This window comes from Thunnus thynnus, chromosome 21 (genome assembly GCF_963924715.1).
Source record: "Thunnus thynnus chromosome 21, fThuThy2.1, whole genome shotgun sequence".
Taxonomy (NCBI): Eukaryota; Metazoa; Chordata; class Actinopteri; order Scombriformes; family Scombridae; genus Thunnus; species Thunnus thynnus.
The window spans coordinates 11,692,954-11,714,637 of NC_089537.1; the positions used below are offsets into that span (position 1 = coordinate 11,692,954).

General features: G+C 40.9%; 1 protein-coding gene and 1 long non-coding RNA gene across 4 annotated transcripts in view; one reads left to right on the top strand and one right to left on the bottom strand.

Moving 5' to 3' along the window:
- The window catches only part of LOC137172936 (uncharacterized), a 280,586-nt gene that overhangs the window by 180,023 nt on the left and 78,879 nt on the right, over window positions 1-21,684 (top strand). The gene's annotated exons all lie outside the window — the stretch shown is intronic.
- plod2 (procollagen-lysine, 2-oxoglutarate 5-dioxygenase 2) overlaps window positions 1-21,684 on the bottom strand; it is a 34,269-nt gene that overhangs the window by 2,536 nt on the left and 10,049 nt on the right. The window contains exons 2-17 of one of the 2 annotated variants that reach the window (XM_067578778.1): window positions 19,039-19,130; window positions 17,799-17,935; window positions 14,210-14,373; window positions 10,460-10,572; window positions 10,294-10,357; window positions 9,909-10,006; window positions 8,638-8,739; window positions 6,434-6,559; window positions 6,212-6,333; window positions 5,287-5,391; window positions 4,236-4,361; window positions 3,320-3,461; window positions 2,565-2,627; window positions 1,134-1,247; window positions 757-822; window positions 485-589 (exon numbers count right to left, since the gene is read on the bottom strand). In XM_067578778.1, coding sequence (XP_067434879.1) covers window positions 485-589; window positions 757-822; window positions 1,134-1,247; window positions 2,565-2,627; window positions 3,320-3,461; window positions 4,236-4,361; window positions 5,287-5,391; window positions 6,212-6,333; window positions 6,434-6,559; window positions 8,638-8,739; window positions 9,909-10,006; window positions 10,294-10,357; window positions 10,460-10,572; window positions 14,210-14,373; window positions 17,799-17,935; window positions 19,039-19,130 — 1,739 coding nt within the window. The remainder of the gene's footprint in view (window positions 1-484; window positions 590-756; window positions 823-1,133; window positions 1,248-2,564; window positions 2,628-3,319; window positions 3,462-4,235; window positions 4,362-5,286; window positions 5,392-6,211; window positions 6,334-6,433; window positions 6,560-8,637; window positions 8,740-9,908; window positions 10,007-10,293; window positions 10,358-10,459; window positions 10,573-14,209; window positions 14,374-17,798; window positions 17,936-19,038; window positions 19,131-21,684) is intronic. The other variant, XM_067578780.1, reaches the window with a different exon arrangement.

Below are 21,684 nucleotides of genomic sequence, written 5' to 3' on the forward strand. Positions count from 1 at the left end.
TGTACTGAATACATTACAGCAAATGGCTGTTCTTCTGCAGGTCGGAAAATGAGCCCTCTCCAGTTGTGTAGACTTTGTTGGGAATTGTGTGTATTTGAGAGGCAACTTATTGTCTCAAGTTTAAAGGTATTAATTAGTAATTAACAAAATGTGTTAACAGTTTGAAGCAATTTGATTTGCAGCTCATATCATTATTAACTGAATCCCTTTGGCTTCTTTCACAGGTTTTAAGAAATGATAAGCAATTAAAAGTGACATCTTTTCTCTGGATACATGCAGAGTTCTTATTGTTTGACATTTTATTAAAAAAAACCCAAAAAAAACAAATGAAAAAATATTGAAATGATAATAAAAATAATCATTAGCTGCAGCCCTAGTATTCTCCTACACACTTACAAAGATGTGTGAACATAACCACAGAGAAAAGGTACATGTGTGTTGACTACAGCGCTGTGTTGAGTGAACCAGAGCTAACAGGACTGACCTCGTGTTTGCCTCCAGACCATGATCCGTAGTGCTCCATCTCCTCAACTATTTCATCACAGGCCTTCTCGCTGAAGACCGGGAACCAGAACACATCTGGACAAGGCTGTAATACACATAGACACATGCGTACACTAAGAGACTTCCCAGAATAGAATTGAATCACACCCTCACTTTTAACTGCAGTGACTGTACAGATGTTAGGATTTCTGTGCCACATTATGTCATTCTCTGTCTGTATCTCTTTTAACACGAACACGTGTACATACAAACCTCTTCCATGTAGTTCTCAGTGAAAATTCGAGTGTAGTTTTGGTGGATGTACTTCTCCTTCCAGTCCTGAAAGGAGAAAGAATTTCGGATTAGTCCTCATTGTTTTTTGGACTGTTTGCTGACCTGCATACCTCACAGTGCTAATCCCCACTCCCACAGGGCAGGTCCTAGCGTGCAAAATACAGTAGTAAATCTCAAAGCCTTATCAGTAAGGAGTCTTATCACAGTGAAGTCATTATTTCAAAATCGTCTCACATCTGTAATCTTTCCATTATGGCTAATTACCTTTACAGGTGGGTGTTTATCTCAGTTATTCAGAATAAGGTATTTTGGAGGGGGATGGGGGTTGAGAATAGTGAGAGATCATAATGACTTACCACAGGGTTTTCAAATATCTGCCACAAGTCATTGTTATAATGGGAAGTGTTGTAATTGGCTTTGGAAATTAGCCTCCCAAAGTCGTGACGGTTTGTTATGTACATGAAGACTCCCTGCAGCAAACAGGGAAAAGTTCAGTAAGTTTCATAAAAGTTAGAGGCAAAAAAAATCTCTGTAATGTCTCACAGGCAGGATTTATAACAGATCCATATCTACATAACCATAATACATGCAGATCTACAGTGCACAAGTGCACTACAGGTTATAATTAGGGTAACTGTTTATGACTTGAACACTCAATGTTTAGCACTGTCATAAAACCTGTCAAATCTGAAAAAAAAAGGCTGCATTTGCACAAAATTGAAAATAAAGTGCGATTTAAGTGTGTTTTAACACACTGAAATCAAATGTTTGACTTGGATAGAACCAAAAGAGACAAAAATGCCAAATAAATAATCTAAGATTATTTATGGGTGTTGGGAGTGGCGGGGCTGCAGGGGTGTTGGTGGATTGAGAACAGGACAGGGTGGGGCAGTGAGGTGAATGGAGGGGGGTGGGGGTGGGGGGGACAGGAACAGAGGGAGCGCTGGGCAGCTTGGGGCAAAGCAAATCTAGGAATGATATTCCCTCTACAGTGAAGCATGGGGAGGACGCTGTGTGGGGGAGGATTTGGACTCAGTGTCAGACTAGGCTTTGTACAGGACAAAATTGATAAATTAAGAATGGTTTTGCAATCTTTGATCTGTTTCCTGGTGTAAGTTTCCAAATTGCTAATGTGCAAAATTATAGTGAAAGCTGTGATTTAAACCAGATGGTTCATGGAAGTGAAAAGAAATATTGTTGGAGCCTAGTCTGAGATCAGTCGGTGTGTTTAGAGAGCAGCTGGTTACATGTGTTGGCTGTGAGGTTTGGCTGTGAGGGGTAAAGCATCAGGACAGGGGACTTGCATGTGGACTGTCTCTCCGACCTTCCTTCTCCTCCTTGATCTCCTCTTGGAAGGTATTATAAAAAAACAGGACAGAAAACAGGTCTTTCTCTTTCTAGCTTAGACAAATATCTGCTTTTGGACCTAAATTCATCACAACCAAAATGTCAACATCAATTTCCAAAGAGCTGCCAGACAGCTTGATTTCTTCTGGAAGGACACAGGCAACAACTCAATATTAAAGTATTGTGTTTAGGAAATAAGAATTGGCAGTAAATTTGAATGGAGAGAATTATTACTTTTTATAAATTAATATAATGTATCTAAATGTAATAATTTAACTTAACCTAATTCCAATAGGGTATTATTTCTTTTGCATGTGAGTCTGCCTATGAAATACTTCAGCATTCACCAAAATATTAGCCAAAGCTTGGAATGGCTTCTGAGTGCTAACCCAATGGAAATGGATGTTAAAGAAAGCAGAATAATCAAAACAAATGGAAACCTTTGGGGGCCTGAGCATATGGAATGATTCCGGAGAAGGGGAGTCTTTTTCTCTGTGACTGGTCTAAAATAAAGGAGAAGCATCATGTAAATAGTATAACATACATGATTGTTTAAGAATAAGAGACAGGGTGACAGTTGAAATATATGTGTCACATACATAGCAACTCAGGAGGAGAGGAAACGCGCCTGCATGAAAAAAGAGCAAGATTCCCTCTGAAGCTGATGTTTTTGTGGGTTAACACGGGAGGAATGCATGCTGGGGAAAAAAAGCCAGGCAAACCAAAAGACACCAAATCAGAGCTGGTAGTTGCTTAGCGCTGAGCAGGGGTGACAAGTTTACATGTTTAAAAGTGTAAAGACAAACAGGCAAGACAACTTTCGTCAGCGAGCCAGCCAGGCATTGCAACTGGTTGCACTGTCTGTGGTCTTAAAACAATGAAGACAGAAGGAAAGTGAAGAATAATTGGACTCAAATGGAACAGAAACCTTAATTAAGAACCATAGAGGCAATCAAAAACAGAGAGAGATCATGCCTTGATGACAGAGAGAGACATTTCAAACCGCTTATACTTGCCAATCTTTTGACTTTGGCCTCCGTTGAGCTGTTGACTTTTTCATGGTTAAGATTCATTGCATATTGCATAAATATTCCTAAAACTGGCTATGTCCTTATGCAGATATATTTTTAAGGACAACACTACTGAAATATCTTCATAGTATGAATTCCTTAAGATGGAGGTTGAGCATTCTTACCATTTCTCTGGCGTTTCTACACAAAGCCATATCTGGGTCCAGTTTCTCAAGAACAAAGTAGTTCCTTTCTTTCAGCTCATTCCTCAAGGCACTGCCCTTGACAAGGTATACATGTGCCATGTAAGGAATGTTCCACACACCCCTAGAAACAACAAGACGTAGAGAAAGGAAGTGCTCATTTTGCAGTAGTAAAATTTTTATTTTATTCCTTATGCCATCCATGACTTCGGGTGTGTTGTACGAGTCGTTTAAGAACATAATCATTAAAAACATAATAATTGTTATCCTCTTCTGACTATTGAGTTACAATTATATAGCAACCAACTTTTAATGCATTTTTCTAAATTTGAAAGGACAAACCAATTCCACTTGCACACACTATCGCTCTTGCAATTAACTCCCACCTTTGGCCTGTCTACACTGGCATCTCGACCAACCAGTAGGAGTTGCTATTGCAGTGAATAACCTGATCCCTCACTGTCTTCCTCCCCGCAGGTTCACGGGCGATTAAACCTTAATTTCCACTGTGGTGGGCGGGTGCTTATTCCTTTGCGCCATCTGGGCGCCATTTCATCTTATTTTTAAACACATAAAAAGTCAGTCAGTCAAAGAGGCAGTGAATTGGACTGTTGGACTTATTAATGCCTCAGGCTTTGGTGTTCAGTACAAGATCACTGCTCAGGTCGGATTGTTAATTTAATGATTGTTCCTATGTGTATTCTAGGATGTAGCTCATAATTAGCCATCTTGTGTATTGTTGTTTATGGTGAGTTAGCACAATGGAACAAGATTTATTTATAGTCATGAACTCAGTGAGAGATCCAATACTTGCAAAGCAGATGTGTGAACCAAAAATGCAAAGCCATTGCCGTGTGTGCATTGAGGAGAGTCCGCCCTTATTGCATTTATGACTTACACTCGTTTTCTCTGCACAATGTCGACATAATCTTCAGAGCGAGCATAATAACCATCCAGACTCAAGGCTCCCCAGAAGTTGGACCACAGCTTGCCGTGACGAGTGACAAGGGGGCCAATTATTTTTCTGTAGGGAAGCAAGAGGCAGAGTGGACAGATGGTAATTTTGTCAGAGTAGATAAAACTCAGTGACATCTCACGGACAGCCACCCACCAAATGTACTGGGTCTCATACTGGTAACACCAGCATGCTGCATCAAAAAGATCAACTTCATAGTGGAAAGATATGATCAGTCCATAAAAGAGATTATGGAAGCACATAATACAAACTAGAAGTACTCCTTTCTGCAACAAGCTCCAACGAAACAAACAAAACCCTGAATCTGGGTTATTTGTTTGAATTTGCATGAAATACTGAAACTGACAATTATTCCACTGCTGTTTTCTTACAAACCCAAACCACAATGAAAGGGATTTTTTTCTATTATGCAATGAACTGGAGACTGAAAATAATTGAACCATAAATTGCAGTGTTGGTTGATTATGGATGCAAATGGATGCACTATACAGTACTAATGGTAAATGTTCTTGGTCAAGAAAGAGTGGCATTTTCCTCCCACAACATCAGCGCCGGCAGAGAATTCCCATACTGTCTTTAAATATCCGAGAAAGGCTTGTGCTTTGCATGCCTCCAACAGGTCACAATACCATGCTGCGGCCACATTGACATCTAGTTTATGGGAAGCTTTCTCTTCAATCATGAGCTGTAGAAGGGAAAGGAGGGTTTGCATGTTTGTTTTTGTATAATGCTAAGTGGCATTTCAGGGTTAGTGCAATAGACTCTTTCACTTTTTCCATGTGCCCAGGGAAAAACAGGAAGCCAGAGTGGCTTATTTTTAAACTTTCATTCACTCAGCTATAATGTGCCTGTGGTTCTGCCACATGGAATAAATTCTGGAATAAATTAAATGGTTCAATGATGATAACAACTACCCAGGAGGTTTGTTGAATGGTTTCCAATGTGGCTTCTATTCCGGTTACCATATTATTACCTGTTCTGCTCAATGAGGAGCTTCAGTGTCTGCCTGTTGGTGAGCATCACATCTGAATCTATACTGAAGTAGTAGTCGCATGTGGCATCCTTACGGCAGAGATCCCTAATGAAGTCAAAAACACAGACAGGGCAGAGAGAGTAGTGATTATTCAATCCAGAGGTGATTACAGTCAATGAAATACTTGGAACACAGTCACCAATTCAAATTTACCAGCTCCTAAGTATAAGATGTCATTTTAATTTGTAGTCAGGCTCTTACTAACTATCTTTAAGTCTCCAGCAGATAATATGATTTTAGGAAGATTAGAGACTGCTAATAATAATAATAATAATAATAATAATAATAATAATAATAATAATAATGATCATGGGGCTGTCCTGACAAATACACTAAGGTGTGCTGCACTTTTGATGAGGATCTTTGTGATGGGGCCTCACAGATTGCGTTATCACCATGACAACAGGCTGGTACTCAACACTGAACAATGAGAGAGGGCCATTATAAGGGGAATTGTGGAGAAAAACTACACCTGTGTGAATGCTATGTATTACATCATATGCAACACTGTATTGTCTAGCCTATTAATTATTGAACTGAGACTTTTTCAACCCTCCATATGTCAAGTCAAGACAATTTTATGCATAAAACATTAAGTTTTAAGTGAACACCTAAAGGCCAAGAGGGCCACCATAACCACACGGGGAACAATGCATGATCATTGTTAAATATTAATGCTTCTGCAACATAAAAGGCCTGTACTAGCATGAACTAGAACTTTAAAATCAATTTAACAGACACACACAAGTTTTCCCTTAAAATATGATAAATCAGGGCCAACAACACCATAATCTGGTTTCATCAATTCTGTTCTTCTAACCACAACTTCAGAGAGATGAAAGATTTAAAGAGGAGTAACACATACATGCCCATGTTCCTGGCTTCTCCTTGGCTCAAATTTTCTTCTGGTCCCACAACCTTGAAACTGTTGAACACATTCCTGTTCTCCTCCCAAAATTTCTGAATGTGCTTCTCGTGGTAAACCTCCTAAGAAGGGAGCCAATATTAATGGATTAGAAGCCACATATATGGAGCTACCATATAGAAATGCAGAAAAAGTCCAATCATGGCAGCTGCATACACTCACATTGTTGTGGATGAAAACTTTGAGTTTATCCTTGGGATAATCCAGGGTCAGAAGCCGCTGGAAGAATTCGGGAAGAAATGGAGTTGGCTGCTCAATAAACACTCCAACCAAGACATTCGGGTACGCCTGTTTAGATTTAAGAAGAGACTGATTAGTACTATTTCAAATTGCTGTCTTAGCAATGGAAAGTTGTTTAGCTTAAATCAGGGACGATTGTGACACTTCACATCAGACATACATAAACAGTGACGTTGCTACAGATGGTATTCACTTAAGGACAGAATTTTCCTCTGCTTTCATGTCACTTAGCTCTTGATTACATGACGTGAGCTCCTATTTATTATTCTCTGCAGTGGTCTGTGTTAAAATTTTTTAATGTCAATTCAAGTGTTTACCTTTAAGATGAACACTATCCACTGGAAGAATTATTGAACATCTTTTGTTTCGACAGATGAGGACAGCTGGTGTTATTACTGACAAAATTTCCACCATTTTTAAAAAAAAGCATATTTAAAATAAACACATGAACATACTGCTTCACAGGAATCCTAACTTCAAACCCAGATTGCCACGTGTAACACTTTTCAGACGACAGCCAATGTACAACATGATTGCTCAGACAGTTAGGGAAAAGAAGATATAAAGAAAGAGACAGAGAAGAGCAGAGAAAACATTTTCCCATGACACTCAGCTCCAGCCCACACAGCTCACTCTGGACTCCTGATCCCCTTGACCAGTTCACAGTGAAGGTCTGGGCCAGGGATGAAAAGGGATCCGAAGAGAAGCATCTAATTTTCTTGTTCCGCAATGTCTGAGTTTTAGGCACAGGAAGGGAAACTTGTGCATCTTGCCAACGTGAGCTCAAATTGTCACTGAAATACAGTGGACCAGCAGTAAGGGGACAGAGTGGCAAAAACAGCAGAGCAAATATGATCAAAGCTTCTATTAAGCTGACAAGAGAAACACCCTGAGTTTCATTTGCACACAAAAGACAAAGGTAGACAGTGAAGAGATCTGGCTGGGCTTTAGTGGCCTAACACTTGCACTGATTTTGCAAGGCTTATGCTCAATCCCATAAACAAAGTACACAAAGAATCAAGCCGGACTGCCAGTGACCTGGGTTTACCCTCACAAAAAAGGTCTGGACACAGTATAACCAGTGTTTCCACATGACCTGATCTCTCCGAACTCTTGCACAAAGTGGTGCAATTGAATGAAGTGTGTTTACTAACTTTCCTTGTTATTCAGAAGCAGATTTTTTTCTGCATTCACTTGGGAAGGTCAATAAGAAGAGCTTTCATAGAGCTGCTTTTTATGTAGCTGGGTTTGCACTGAATCAGCGCCAGCAATTAAAGGACATTTATTTACAGAGAAAAAGTGATTCATGTCTCCTTATTACATTTTGTGATAGACAGTGTGCTTTCTTTGTAGTGTGAAGACCTTGGTGTTATTTAAATGAAAGGAACCATTTTATAGTAAATCACTTTGGAAAAACATTGTACCAGACCAATTTAGAGAAAGCAAAATAGATCAAACAAAAATTACACGGATAATATAATGCATTTAGTTGGATCATGTGTATCTTCAGTACTATGCCCACAAAGAGAAGTACAGTTTGGTAACATTTTTGACAGACGCAACCACACAGCCAGAGACATTTCCTAGGGCATGCCATTCCTGCTGTCTATACGTCGCCAGCTTTAGCCGAACTCAGTGACAAATTTTCAGTGTAACCACGATAACTTACTATTGTGGATAAAACCCATACTGGAAAGCCCACTAAAAGGCAGGCTGGTCGACAGCGACACCCCTTTAAATGAGCCCTTCTGAAAACCCCAAAAGCCATATCCTGCACCACAGAAGTGCAGTGTTTCCTCTGCCCCAAGTAGTTTCCCTGGCACGTATGCTCTTTTAAAAGGATCCAAAAGGACCAACGGGCACATAAGCTATTATTGTTGGAAAGGGAATGTGTACAGTACCAACTGACTTGCTTATCTGATGAAATAGGACAAGCTTTGCTCCACTCCTACTGTCTAGACAGTCACTGATAGATGGATGGTTCATGCTGGGATACTAGGCTATGTTTCATCCTTTCCTATGTCCACGGGGAGGAGGACATAGACAAACTTTCCACAGGACCTATTTAAAAATGGACTAAAGAGGACAGCAAATTGAAGGAAAATGTCTTAATTTGGAGCACTTACTTGTAACTGAGACAAGTCCACGACATCATCATCACAGTGGCTACAGCCATGTTCATAGTTCCATGCATTGGGGACATAGTTGGCTAAGTAGTTCAAGTAGATCTACAAGGGAAAGAATTCAGATCAGGTGAATGACAATGATGGTTACAGAAGATTAATATCAGCATAAGCAAAAACCCCATGTTTCTTTTCCTGGTTCAGCAGAGCTCTCTTAAAACATTATCATGATGTGTTATGAATAGCTTACTCTGTGGATAGACAGTACAGTCCACTGATTAATTGTAGGAATTTGGGACAACCACACAAATCACTTGCAGGTCAGACTAAAGACCACAGGGCTATAAATGTCTTGTCGACTGAAGCTGAAACTTTACAATCAAGTGTAATTATCTCTTTTCTTCTCAGTTTCATAGAGTTATACATATTGTAATCACAGCCATAGCTGCTCTGTATTTAGTGTGCAAGAAAGGTGCAAATTCTGTGGGAACATATAATTTCCAGACATTGCACTATCATTTGCAAATCTCTTATCGCAGACATTAACACAGTGGACACATTTTTGTCAACAGTTTGGACTTGGAGGGATAACTGGAAAATAGTAATACTGAAATGGTCAGAGATCTAGATAGGGCAGCTGCAATGGTAGAAACCACTGCTTGGACAAGGATTCTGTGATCTACCATTTAAAGCTTCGCCTCCAGATGTCGAGGCCTCTGGGGAGAATGATTCAACAGTTGGTGGGTTTGGTTCATTACCAAGGAAGACCAGAGACAAGGGACTGGTGGTGGAGCGAAACGTGAAGAGTTAAGGTTAAGTAAAAAAGACTAGGAAAGAACTCCAGAGAATGATTACAGGAATCACACAGACATCTTGCTTGCTGAGCCTGTCATTGCAATGGACAGAGAATGATGGCAAAGGGACACATGGACAGAGGCGTTATAGCCTAGTTTTGGCCAGACCTCTCTCCTCCACTGAATAATGAGATGGATTTTCTGGCCAATGTTACTGGCAAGTATCACAAGGAGCAGTATACATTTCCATAATGTGTGGGGATTTATACACTGTCATGCAGTCATTGCTGAATGTTAGTTGGATTAAAATCTAAAATTGTAGGCCAACAGAAACGTATCTGCAAATGGGAAAGAAGAGTTCAGTAATTCCACCCAAAGCCACAGTGGTGTCCTTGATGAGGATGATTAACTCCAAAGTATCTATGGTGTTCCTTAAGTAGACTTTATAAGGTGTGCTCGAGGGCATAATTTGTTACTCACTTTGGTGTTTCCGTTGCCATGGACGACCACTGGCAGAGAGTCGTATGCTGTGTTTCTAACTCTCACTCTGTCCGTTCCAAACTTGAGAAGCACTTCATCTGCCAAAAATAGGAACATGAGACGTGTTAGGCCAGGTTAGGGAAATCAACTTACCACATGTGCAAGAACTATGAAGGTTTATAATTTACAGGGTAAATTGCCAAGCCTACGACATCTCTGAAATATGCAATATTTGACAGAGTGTGGGAGCAGAAACATATAATGTTGCTTTTATTTAGTGCAGCAAGACTTAATATTTCATTTTTTGACTTTACAAGTGCCATCATAAAAGATAGGTTTTAAATAAGTGAGTGAATTGTTGACTTGAGTTTCTGTGATTTCTCACCAGTGGCCCCGTTCAGGTTCTGGAAAATCTGGCACTTGTGATCCAAACTCATATTGAGAGTTTCCTAAGAGACATGAAAACAGAGAGATTTGCTCAGCCATACAAGATATGCTTTCTAGGGATATATTTTTAGATGAAGTATTGGGGTTGACAATAAGAAACTTACTCGTTGTAATGGATCCAGGTATACTTTAGTGTAGAAGAGCTGGTCGTCATCATTGTCATGGAGGTTCCACTGTGTAACAAGTCTGTTTATGTATGGGGCGTAACCAATTATACCTGCAAGTAATAAACAGTGTGAAACACATTTCCAGCGGTAAAATATAGGGTGACAGAAGTTTACGAGGTCATACACAACTGGCAGACTGTTGGTGTCAATTATGTCTGCTGACTTTTTGGTCTACGCCTTACACAAATTGTGACTCTGGCCAATAATCCCAAGCACGCAAGAAACTTTTCTTCCCACAGTCTGCATATAGGACGGAGTGCAGTAATGGGCAGTAAGAAAGCTGTAATCCATAAGTTTTAACTGTCTCACAACTCACCACGAGCTCAGCATTTGGAACAGTGTGTGCTAGTGACTCACACCCGCTCTAAATGTACATTCTCATGGCAATCTCTACTCCAGTTTTCCCCTGTCTCCTCAGTTTCCTTCTCTTGCTCATGGACACTGACCACAGTAACAGATTGTAGGGTTTGGCTATGTTGTCAGTGTGCGCTGTTTAGCATCCCATCATTTCAAAAACACCCCAGAAACAGTAAACAAGTGAATGGATAGCCATGACATAATCAAAATAGCAGCACTGAGAAAAAAGGTCAAAGGAAATCATAACATTTTATGCAAATTATATTTGTTTGGTAGCTGATCCATGAAATGATGGCTTTAAAATCAACAGAAGAGCTGGCCTTTTGGCCCAGTCCTACTTCAAAAATTCAGTTGTACTGTGCTTTTAAAACACAGCATTTAATATTCTGACAACAAAGTTTCAAGAGAGAAAACACATGACATGGAACAATAAAACTTGCCATCATGGTATATCTCGGTTTTGACATAAAAAACACCAGACCAGCGCTCCAACGTCCTCTCACAGGCCGGCCCTCGTGTATTCCGCCCCATCCCGACAGACTCGCATCTCTAGTGACCACTTTCCTGGACAGGACGGAGCCCATGGGCCTCCCTCGGGTCAGGAAGGACGGGGCTTGCCAATGTCGCAGCGCTCTGACGCACTCCGATGTGACCAACACTCTCCGCGCGCCGTGACGCATGGGATCTAGCCTGAGGGAAGCCACCCAATACTATAAATCCCTCATGTGGAGGCGGCCAAGACTGACTACGAGAATGGCAGACGCCATCAGCCTGAGTAATCAAAGACATAATCTGAATTGAACAGATCTATGTGGACGAAAAAGTGCGAGGCATGTCCTGAAAGTCTTTACTCTCTCCGCCGAGAGCCGAGCCGTGAAAGACACCGAGTCCAGCGATAATCCCAGAAAGATTACACTCTGTGCCGGAGACAGCATGCTCTTCTCCGCATTTACCACTAAACCCAAGTCGGATAGGTGTCGTATGAGAGTACGAGTGTGCCCCCCGACTTCCTGCTCCGATTGTGCTAACAGCAGCCAATCGTCCAGGTACGTGGCCAGGCGGATGCCTTGCCGCCTCAGGGGGGCTATTGCCACTTCCGCGCACCGTACGAACACCCTCGGGCTTAGAGACAAGCCGAAAGGGAGTACGTGATACTCGTAACATACCCCGTGGAAAGTGAATCTCAGGATCTGGTGGTCTCCGCTACGACAGCAGGCCAGGGGATGGCCAGTCAGTCTGCAGCGCGTTTGCACACGTCGAGCAAGTCCGAGCTGGGGAGAGGAGAAGCTGGTGTGCTACTCTCATCTCCATCCCGAAAGGTGGCGGAGGTCCCAGGCTGCACAGCCCAGGCTGGAGTGATGAAAATGTTGTCGTCCTCTTCATCCTCTGATATGAGGATATCCGAGGCGTCATCGTCATCTTCTCCATAGTCCAATTCCAGAACATCCTCCTCAGGCGGGGGAACCGGAGCCATGTCCAGCTGTGAGCCCGAGCTGGCATTAGCTCCCGGTGTCACCTCCACAGTGACTTCCCTCTCTCCCTCGCTTTGAGCCGGGTGGGCGCCAGCGGGTAGGTAGGGGTCAAGCTCAGACAGACTAGCTTGGCGTGCTAGCCATCTGCGGAGACTTTTGATGGTGAACCCAGCACAGTGTTGACACGAGCCGGGAACATCGATAGCTAGCCTGGCATGTTCCAGCCCTAGGCAGCTCAAGCAGACCTGGTGTGTGTCCTTGCTCGAAATCTTATTTCCGCAGTGACAGGGACGGGCCCCGGAGTCTCCGACACCTCTGGTGTGAGGAATTGTAGCCTCCATTCCTGGTGAGCTGGTGTGCTGGCAAGGAGTCGAGGCAGCTAGCTTGTGTGCTAACTGTGCAGAAGTCGAGGGATTAGCTGGAATGCTAACGCTCGACAAGCTCAAGCTGCTGTGGTGAGGAGCCGTGAAACGATGACCAAGCCATGGAGGAGGAAAACACTGAATCCGATCTGGTGTGATCGGAGAAAAAAGCAAATCTAAAGCTAGCTAGCGCCTGGCAACAGAAGCTAAATAAGATCCGTCTGTGAACGGTTAAGCTAGCTAGCTCCTGACGCAAGATATGCTCCGAGTGAGAAGAGGTGTTTGAATGAGACTGTGTCGTCCACAGCAGCTACTTAAGGTAGGTGGCACTACCTGGTGCGGACGAACACGTTCACAAGCCAATCAGGATTGGCCTAATGAGATTAATGCTTCTGAGGTCTGCAGCGAGGCGTGCATCCCATAGTGAGACATCAAAACGAATATTATGAAAGAGAACATAAACTTACTGCATCATGAATCCATTCCCGAAACTCTGTGCTCTCTGACACAGTGGTGTGTGTCCAGATGCTATAAAACTTTCCCCAATGGTCACTTGGGCGGTAGCCGTAGGAACATAAACAAAACCAGCAATTTTATACAAACTGTGGCACATTGAGGAGGCCAAGACAAATCCACATGTCATGTCAGTGACAATGACTGCTAAAAACAGTCTCTGATCAGACTGAGACAGCTAGGCTCCAATATGGGAGGTCAGACCAGGATGATGACCACAGGGAAAGCAGTAATTCAATGCCCTGAAGAAGAACTGCAGCTGGCAATGCCATTTGGATTATTCATGAGAACATACTGGTACTGTTCTTTTGTTAAAATGTCTACACATATTCAGTATGCTTTTTGTTATTCAGCAGTTTTGGAGTACTTCACATTCATTATGCCCAGAAACATCTCCATATGAAATATCAGTGGAAGGAGGAAAGAAATCTGGAGTAAAAAGGGTGGAAAAAAGTATGCAGCTACTGTTCGCATGAATGGGCTTCTGTCACCTCCTGTCCACTTTGACAGGAAATTCCACCAAGAGCCTGTTTACAGGGGCAAATATACTTCCATTTTACAGCAAGAGATAATAATAAAATTCCTGTGATTTCATATTTAAAAGCTAACACCAGTCTATTGCCATTCTTTGAAGTCATCCTACAACTCTTTAAACCAGTAATACTGAGGGCGCTCTGCTGCTTAAACCCCTGAATTCCAGCAAGGCCTGCAAGTCTTCAAAGTTCGACAGCTGATGGTGGAATGTAAACCAATATGCACATGTATAAGTTATAGGTTTAAAACCGAGTTCCACAAACACTAATCTACCCCAGCATACAAGTTCTATGCCCTAAAACATAAGAAATAAAAAAGAATGTCTCACAAATAGTTGAGACGTTGAGGGTTAGGGTTAGATGTTAATACATCATCATGTGAGTCATGACACAGAGGAGAGATTCAACAGGTCATAACAATTAAACATATTTTGAATTTTTGGAACCCACCTCCAGAGTTGAGGTAGCGCTTGCCACTGCGGACTGAGGGGTATTTGTCAGCTAGTCGCTTATCTGGCCATATCAGTCCCTCTGCAGCAAAAAGGACCTTGTGATTGGCTTGCTGGAACTTCCTGAGAATCTCTTCTGGTCCCCCAGCAAAGATAAGATCATAGCTAAAAGAGAGGAGTGAAGACAAAACACAACAGATTCTTATCATTTTTTTCACCCTTTAGGGACAGTGTGACAGTTTTTTTTAAATAGTCCATTTTATCTTACATCTAACAAACAACCCAGGCTCCTACTTGCTTGAGGTAGATAGAAATCTTAATGTAAACAGTTGACATTCTTCATGAGTGAGCATTTGTATAGGCAAGCATTCCTGAGTTGTACTGTAAGGTATTTCCAAAAGAGTGCCGTTTTGTAAGACTGTAACACGAACTTGGTTGCATGCATGGCATATAGTTCTGTGACAGACGGGAAAAAGTGCCTATGCCTTTAAATAGGCCCTGTAGTGGCTCATTTAAAAGCATGTTATTATTCTAAGGGCAGATATTTTAGGAAGTGTTTCTGGTGATTTTATGACTTTGAGCTATGAAGTCATAACAGTAAAAGAGCTGATTCATGTTGGTGACACTATTCCCCTGTGTCACTTCTCTTCTAGAAGTGATTTTGATTCTCTTTATGTTTCTATGCCCTGTAAACAGTCTAAAATTGAGCGATCCAAAAAAATCCCATACCATATATACACCAGTTCATAGAAGACTGTAGGAAAAGTAAAAGGTACCCTCCTTTAGACAACATGAACAACCTCAGTGAGGTATATCATGAGATTAGTGGAAGTCTACTATAGGTGAAGAAGCCCGTTTGCTCTACTGTAAGCACATCTGGCCGACACATGTTCATACAAGTACATTCTGTCCCCTATTAACTCATCAATCATAGTTAGTGCTGCAGTGTAAAAGGGTCCTGCAATCCATGAAAAAAAACATTGATAGTGTTTAAAAAGTTAGTTAATATTAAAATAAATCTCAGGCCTACTTAGCCTGGTAACTAAATGGTCTGTTTTATTTTCTCTTTGTGGGTGTTGCCAGAACTAAAAGACGCAAACGACAGTAGAGCATAACGTAACACTAAAATTCTTCTGGTTCTCAGAATCCAGACAGACTCATCTGTACTTGGGTCACCAGGTGAATTCAATCAGTTGCTGGCAGGATGAAACCAGGGCTGTGTTTAAAGTTGCAAAGAGCATCCTGCTGCAAATCTCTCAGTATCTCTCTATATAGAGCAACGAATGTCTGTCTGTCTGTATGTATGTTTGTCCTTTGCATATCTGGAGAACCGTTCATCCAATCTACTTCATACCTGGCAGGTGGATTGCTGGGGAATCAAGGAAGTGCAATGTTGATGTCTGAAGTTGTTTGGATGAGCGGTTCTCGAGAAATATATAAAAATACCTCATAAACAACTGTGCTTCTTCTTCTGCCCGGGGCGTCAATGAGCCGAAATACAGACAGCGCCACTCTGCTATTGCAACCCACATTGTGGTCAGAGGTGGGATTACATCTACAGTGTTAATGACTTGAAAAAATTTAAGAGACTTTAGCTCTACTTTGGCATGTACGTTCAAGACTTGGTGCTGGATATCTCAGGCACATTCAGAAATATATAAAAATATCTCATAAACAACTTTGCTTCTGCTTCTTCTTCTGTGTGTGGATTCAACAAGAGGAAATACAAACAGCGCCAGTCTGCCATTGCAACCCACATTGTGGTCAGAGATGGGATTACATAGGGACTACCACAGAGAATGAACTGAGGAAATTCAAAGAGTTAAGCTCTACTATTCTAGTTTCTCATGCGTGCGGGAACTTTATATACATGTTCAAGACATAGTGCAGGATGTCTCAGGCACGTTTTGAAAGGGCACTACAGTTCATCCAATCAACTTCAACTCAACTCAAAATTATAGTCTCCAGATATTCTGTCTGTGAGGCGTTTAGGGACCATCAGTAAACTAGCATCTACCGATAGCCTGCTTGTGAGGTGTTTAGGGGACGAGTATTGAGAAATCGGTTTTGAACAGGCACTGCACTAGTAATCTTAATTACTGTATGTGTGTTCTTCAAGTAATTAACAGAGAACATGGAAAGGTAAGGTTTAAATATCTGTTTAATGATGCACAACACACTCAACACACACAGGAGTGTGTTTGGAAATATGTAGGGTTTATATACTAAAAGTGGGAACCACCACCTTTTTAATTTTGTGCCGGCATTAAAAAGGTGTGGTTTGGAGACAGGTTGACCTCCCTAAGTAGTAAAATCTTTCCATTGTGAAGCCTAAAATCATTACTATATGCACATTTGGAATTGGCAGAAATGTTTCATGTGTAGAGTGACTGATGTAAAGCCATCTCACACATCACATACTGGCTGTGAATGGCAATTGTGGTCTCCATTTAAGGTACAAAGTTTTTGAATTGCATGCAATCATTTTCTTTTCATCTTTCTGGCATTCAGCACATGCTCAACAACACAGTGCATGATTTTTTCAGTTTCACATGCATTTCAGTGAGTGAATTTCATATAAGACAAAATGCAAGGCTGTGACTGAATTAGTAGTAGAAACTGTAAAAACAGCTGAGGTGGCCTGACACGATTATAGATTTTAAAACACATTTAAATGGCTCACAATCTTCTGTGAAGTGCAGATACAGTTTCTTATACTACAATCATTTCCTCTAAAAGGGAAAAAAATACATTCCAATTACCTGTTTCAAGGGTGTGACAACTTTGCACAGCAATTATAGCTAACATTATTCATGTGACACGGTACAGTAAGTATCATCTTCTTCTGCTCTATTTGTGGAAATACGGCCTACAAAGCTGTTATTATTGTAAACCACTCACATTAACTCAGTGAAACTTTCCATTGGCCTTGAAACCTCATAAATGAGCTACCTGCATGTGAGAATTACTCTGCTTATAAATTTGCCGATTCTCTGTAATAATGCCTTTGCGTGAATGAGTGGAGGGCGGTTTAGGGCTACATAATTCAGTCTGTGACGGTGAAAAGTAGTTTAATTTCTAAGTCACAGATCTACATAGCAATTAAAGGTTTCTTGCATCTCTTTGTTGTTATGGAGATGTATTATGTTTCATATCAAAGCTAAATCTGATCAAAGCTCAATCAAGCTAATGTTTTGGTGGAAGAAGGCATTAACAGAGCAGCTCAAAGTAACAGCTGAACATCTCTAAGAAAATGAAAATATAAGCCAGCTAAAAAGGAATAAAAAAACCAATTTGGTCTTTTTTTTAAATCTGATTAATTGGATTTATTGGATTGCCTACAAACATATGGATACAGAATGGGGACTTGAAGTAATATATACCTTGGGAATAAAACTCTTTCAGGAAAGATGGTCAGTGAATATTTCTGTAATCCATCCAGTGGAATAATGACAACAGTAGGCAATGAAATATTTTCTAGAGCAGAATGGATGCTCTCACTCAACAAATTGTGCCTGAATCTTAAATATGAAGAAGTCCAAGTTACAAAGGAAAGGCAGGAAAAAATATTTTTGGGTGTATCAACATACCTATCCACAAATAGGACAATAACATCCCCCTGGTCAGCTAGACCCTCCATGGCCTCCTTCAGTAGTCTGACTTTTTGCCCTCCACCGATAGAACGGCCGACGTCGCCACCCTTCCATGCTTCTCCCGTTCCCAACACCTGCGACAGAGCACATTGTGGACAAGTTGTAGAGCCCAACATGAACTCAAAATTACCAGGAGGCAGCCCTGCAGCACTATAAAAATATCTGTCTTCACAAGTCCTTCATTTTTCTGTCTTTTTTTAAAAAAAATGTATTTCTTAAAACCAGTCAGGAATTCAGCCAATGTTTTCCAATATGGGAGACATTTCCAAGAACTTTCCTTAAGATAGGTCATTCACTAATATCAGGAAAAAAGAGCAAGTTGGCCTGCTTTGGACAGTTGTGTTACCATATCAGCAGATGTTTTCACTCAGTGAAAGCTAGAAAAGCACATTTTAGAAACTTAAGAGCTGCCAGAACATACTTCCCCACACTATCTCACTGTTTTGTAACAACTGTGATTGAAAAAAGCACACAACTGTAGCAGGAGGGTTAGATAAGGCTGTGATTCTTGGAGTTAAAGGTAGCCTCATACTGATAATCCGCATGGGTAAGCTGCAGTACTGAGGTAAAACCTGAGTTACAGTCAAATTGTCAGGATCCTTTTCCTTCTTTGTTTACTAATGTGGTCTTTTGGGGACTTGCTGTACAGAGGCAAGTGCACATCCAGCCCAAAAAAACAATATCACCAAGCACATAGTACAATAACAGGGGATTGACAGCATTAGCTCTAATTTAGCAAGGCCTCTTGCAATGATCATCTTGAGAAAGGGCCTAAGATGGCTAGCAAAGTTGCATGTGTGTGTCTGGGGGAGTTGGAACTCAAACTGATACAGCAAGGTCACACAGAGAGGAACAGGAGCACACAAATATGGGCAGGGCACTAACTCTTGAGTTCCATGCCAAAATAACAATGCTTTTTACTGCTTGTTTTAACCACAGAGGGAAATTCTGGACCCATACTAAGGAGTGTACCAGTAAGATGGATGTTTTTGCAGCGTGGTGCACTTCATTGTTCTTTTAACAAGCCTAATCAATCTTGGAAAGTGTGTGTTTAAAACAACTGTCTGTTTGTGGTGTGTGTGTGTGTGTGTGTGTGTGTGTGTAAGGTTAGCATCGTTAGCTTGGACAAACTGCACATTTTTGGATGTAATTTTCGAATATGAGAAGAAAATCTTACCTTCACAGTGTAGTTGAAATATTTTGCAGACTGCATAAAGCGGAGAAAGCCATCTGTTTCCTCAGTTGCAACAGTTAGAACAATCAAATTTTCTGAAAAAAGAACACATTTTCACAACTTTACTTATGTGATTTATAAATTTATCACAAATTCGTTGGCTACCAAATTATAAGGATGTGGGAATACACTCTTGCAGAATTGCAAAATCTCGGTTTCCATGGAGGGAAATCCACAGAAATACATGTAATCTTTTATGGTTATTTATATATAACTATTAAGATTCCCTCTTCTGCAAGCCAAGTCCTTTATAAACCTCAGACCTATGTCAACAAACTGGCAACTACTTGGTTTAGCAGTCTAAACCTACATCTCAAATTAGGAACATCTACTGAAGTTTTGATTTGAAGCATATTTTTAACATGGACTCAATCATTTCTATCTTCTTGGGTTTAAAGAACTCCCACAAACCTCCAGGACATTTCCAGTGGCCATGTCTGAGGTTGAGGAAGGGTTAGACCAAATACAAATTAGCACCATAGCCTCATGTGAAGCTACAGAGAGGCGGACAACACCCACTAAGTTGGTTTTCATTTGTTCCATTATGTTTTGTGTAACCAACTGGGGGGCCTTGATTAGAAAGGCTGCAAGAAGGAAGTACCCGGGATCTCTAGATCTGGTTCATCAAAGTCTATTATTGCATGACGGGGGAGTACCATTGTAATTCATTTCCACTCTCCAACAGATCATTTCAAACTGTGCAAAACATTATTCTGCACTAACAGACAGACACTCCAACAAAAAAGTTAATGACACTTTAATATATTTTTATAGGACCACTTCAGTACTAATCCGGCTTTTCATGTTTCAAGAGCCAATCCACCTCTTTAATATACAGCACTATGTTCCAATAAATTCTTGTAAATTATTTATTGCACATTGGCAAGTAGGATGGGAAGTATGAAAGAGTACATATCAGGGCTCAAAAAAGCCTTGAGAAGATCTGATTAAAAAATGCACTCTGCCCCAGATTATAGTTAAAGAGCTGACACTACACCTTTTGAATACAAAGATTAACAGGTCTTCATTGTTTAATTTTTATGGAATAAAATCGCTATTCACCAAATAAAGTCACTATTGCTGCCACGAAAGGGAAAGTTGTGATTCTGGGAGGTAAACAAATATGTTGAAAAAGTCCATTGGAGAAGAAAAAATTATTTATGCTACTTCAAAATCACCCACCTCCCCTTCACACACCCACACAAACAACTATAGCACATTACAAGAAGCCTCCTTGCAGCTCTTTTCCATCCATTTCCCGTCAATGCGACTTAGCCATTCTCTCATCCCAGTCTAGCCTGTGGCCCTGTCATCATTTTAATAGCTATTCCAGTACTTCTCTGACACAGAGGTTCTGTTACAGGTTGGAAATAGTTCCCTGTCTGCCTTGAACCTAAGAGCATCGGATGACACATAGCAATGAATTGGGGGGACATGACTTTTAAATTTAAAGCTCAGCACAGAGGGAAAGAGGCGCCTATTTCAAGCCACAGGTGTGTCCCTGTTCTTGTTCTTGGCTTGAGGATAGAATAGTGCAGGGAGGGAATGTTGTCTCCCACATCTGGGAAACACATTTTCCATGCAGCTCTGTAAAACAAGTGATTTTAATAGTTACAGTAGAGGTTTACATGCTTCCCATTTCCCCATACCAGACTATCACAGTGGCACAGTTAAATCCCAGGTTGGGTCAAGGCAATCAGGTATTCAGAAGGCAACATGTGCATGCCTTAAGAACACTTCCTCTGGGGGAAAGATGCTCCATAAATCAAACTAGACTTCTTTTTTGCTCTGTGAAGGCAATCTTGGTCCAAGTTATAGGAAAAAAGCTTTTTCTAACTAAATTTGACTTGCAAATTAAAACACAACTACTTAAGTGACTCAACCTGAATATTCATAGGGTTTATACTGTTTCTTGTCATTTAGTTAATGAGCACACATGTGCATATCATAGCCTTTTCATGCAAAATAGCGTAACAGGTCTGTAATGCATCCAGGTTTGTGAAGTACTATAAAATGATGCTGTATCAGTGACACTGAGGAAAAAATAGTTAGTTGAACATTGCATTCTAGCAAGAATTTTCAGTCAGGATTTCCTTCGCGTCTCTGAAAACACTCTATTACATAATGACGTGACTCAGTTCATTCCTCTGTGCCCATAAAATGAGAATTTATCACCAGTAGCTTTGTTTTTATTTGGCCAATGAAAGCCAGTGCTAAGCTTTATGCTTTGATCTCTGCGCTGTTCAGTTTGTATGACTTTTCTATTTTAATTTCCTATGCACTGAACTATTAAGATTACTGTACTTTACATTAAGCTACAGCATATGTATTGAGGAAAAACTGACTGGCCTGTAATGTCAGGGAGACATTTCCCAGCAGGAAGAAATGGATTGACAGCTCACACCAATTACCCCTCTGTGACTTTGCCCTGACCTTACAGAACCACACACTTTTCTCCCATCGTAAACATGCAGGCCACATGAGTGCATCCCAACAAGCAAGCTCCCAGTTAAGTACAGCCTGGGAGTGCAAACCACCTTTGATTTAAAAGAGATCAGACACTTTTATTTCCTACATTACAAGTGTTAT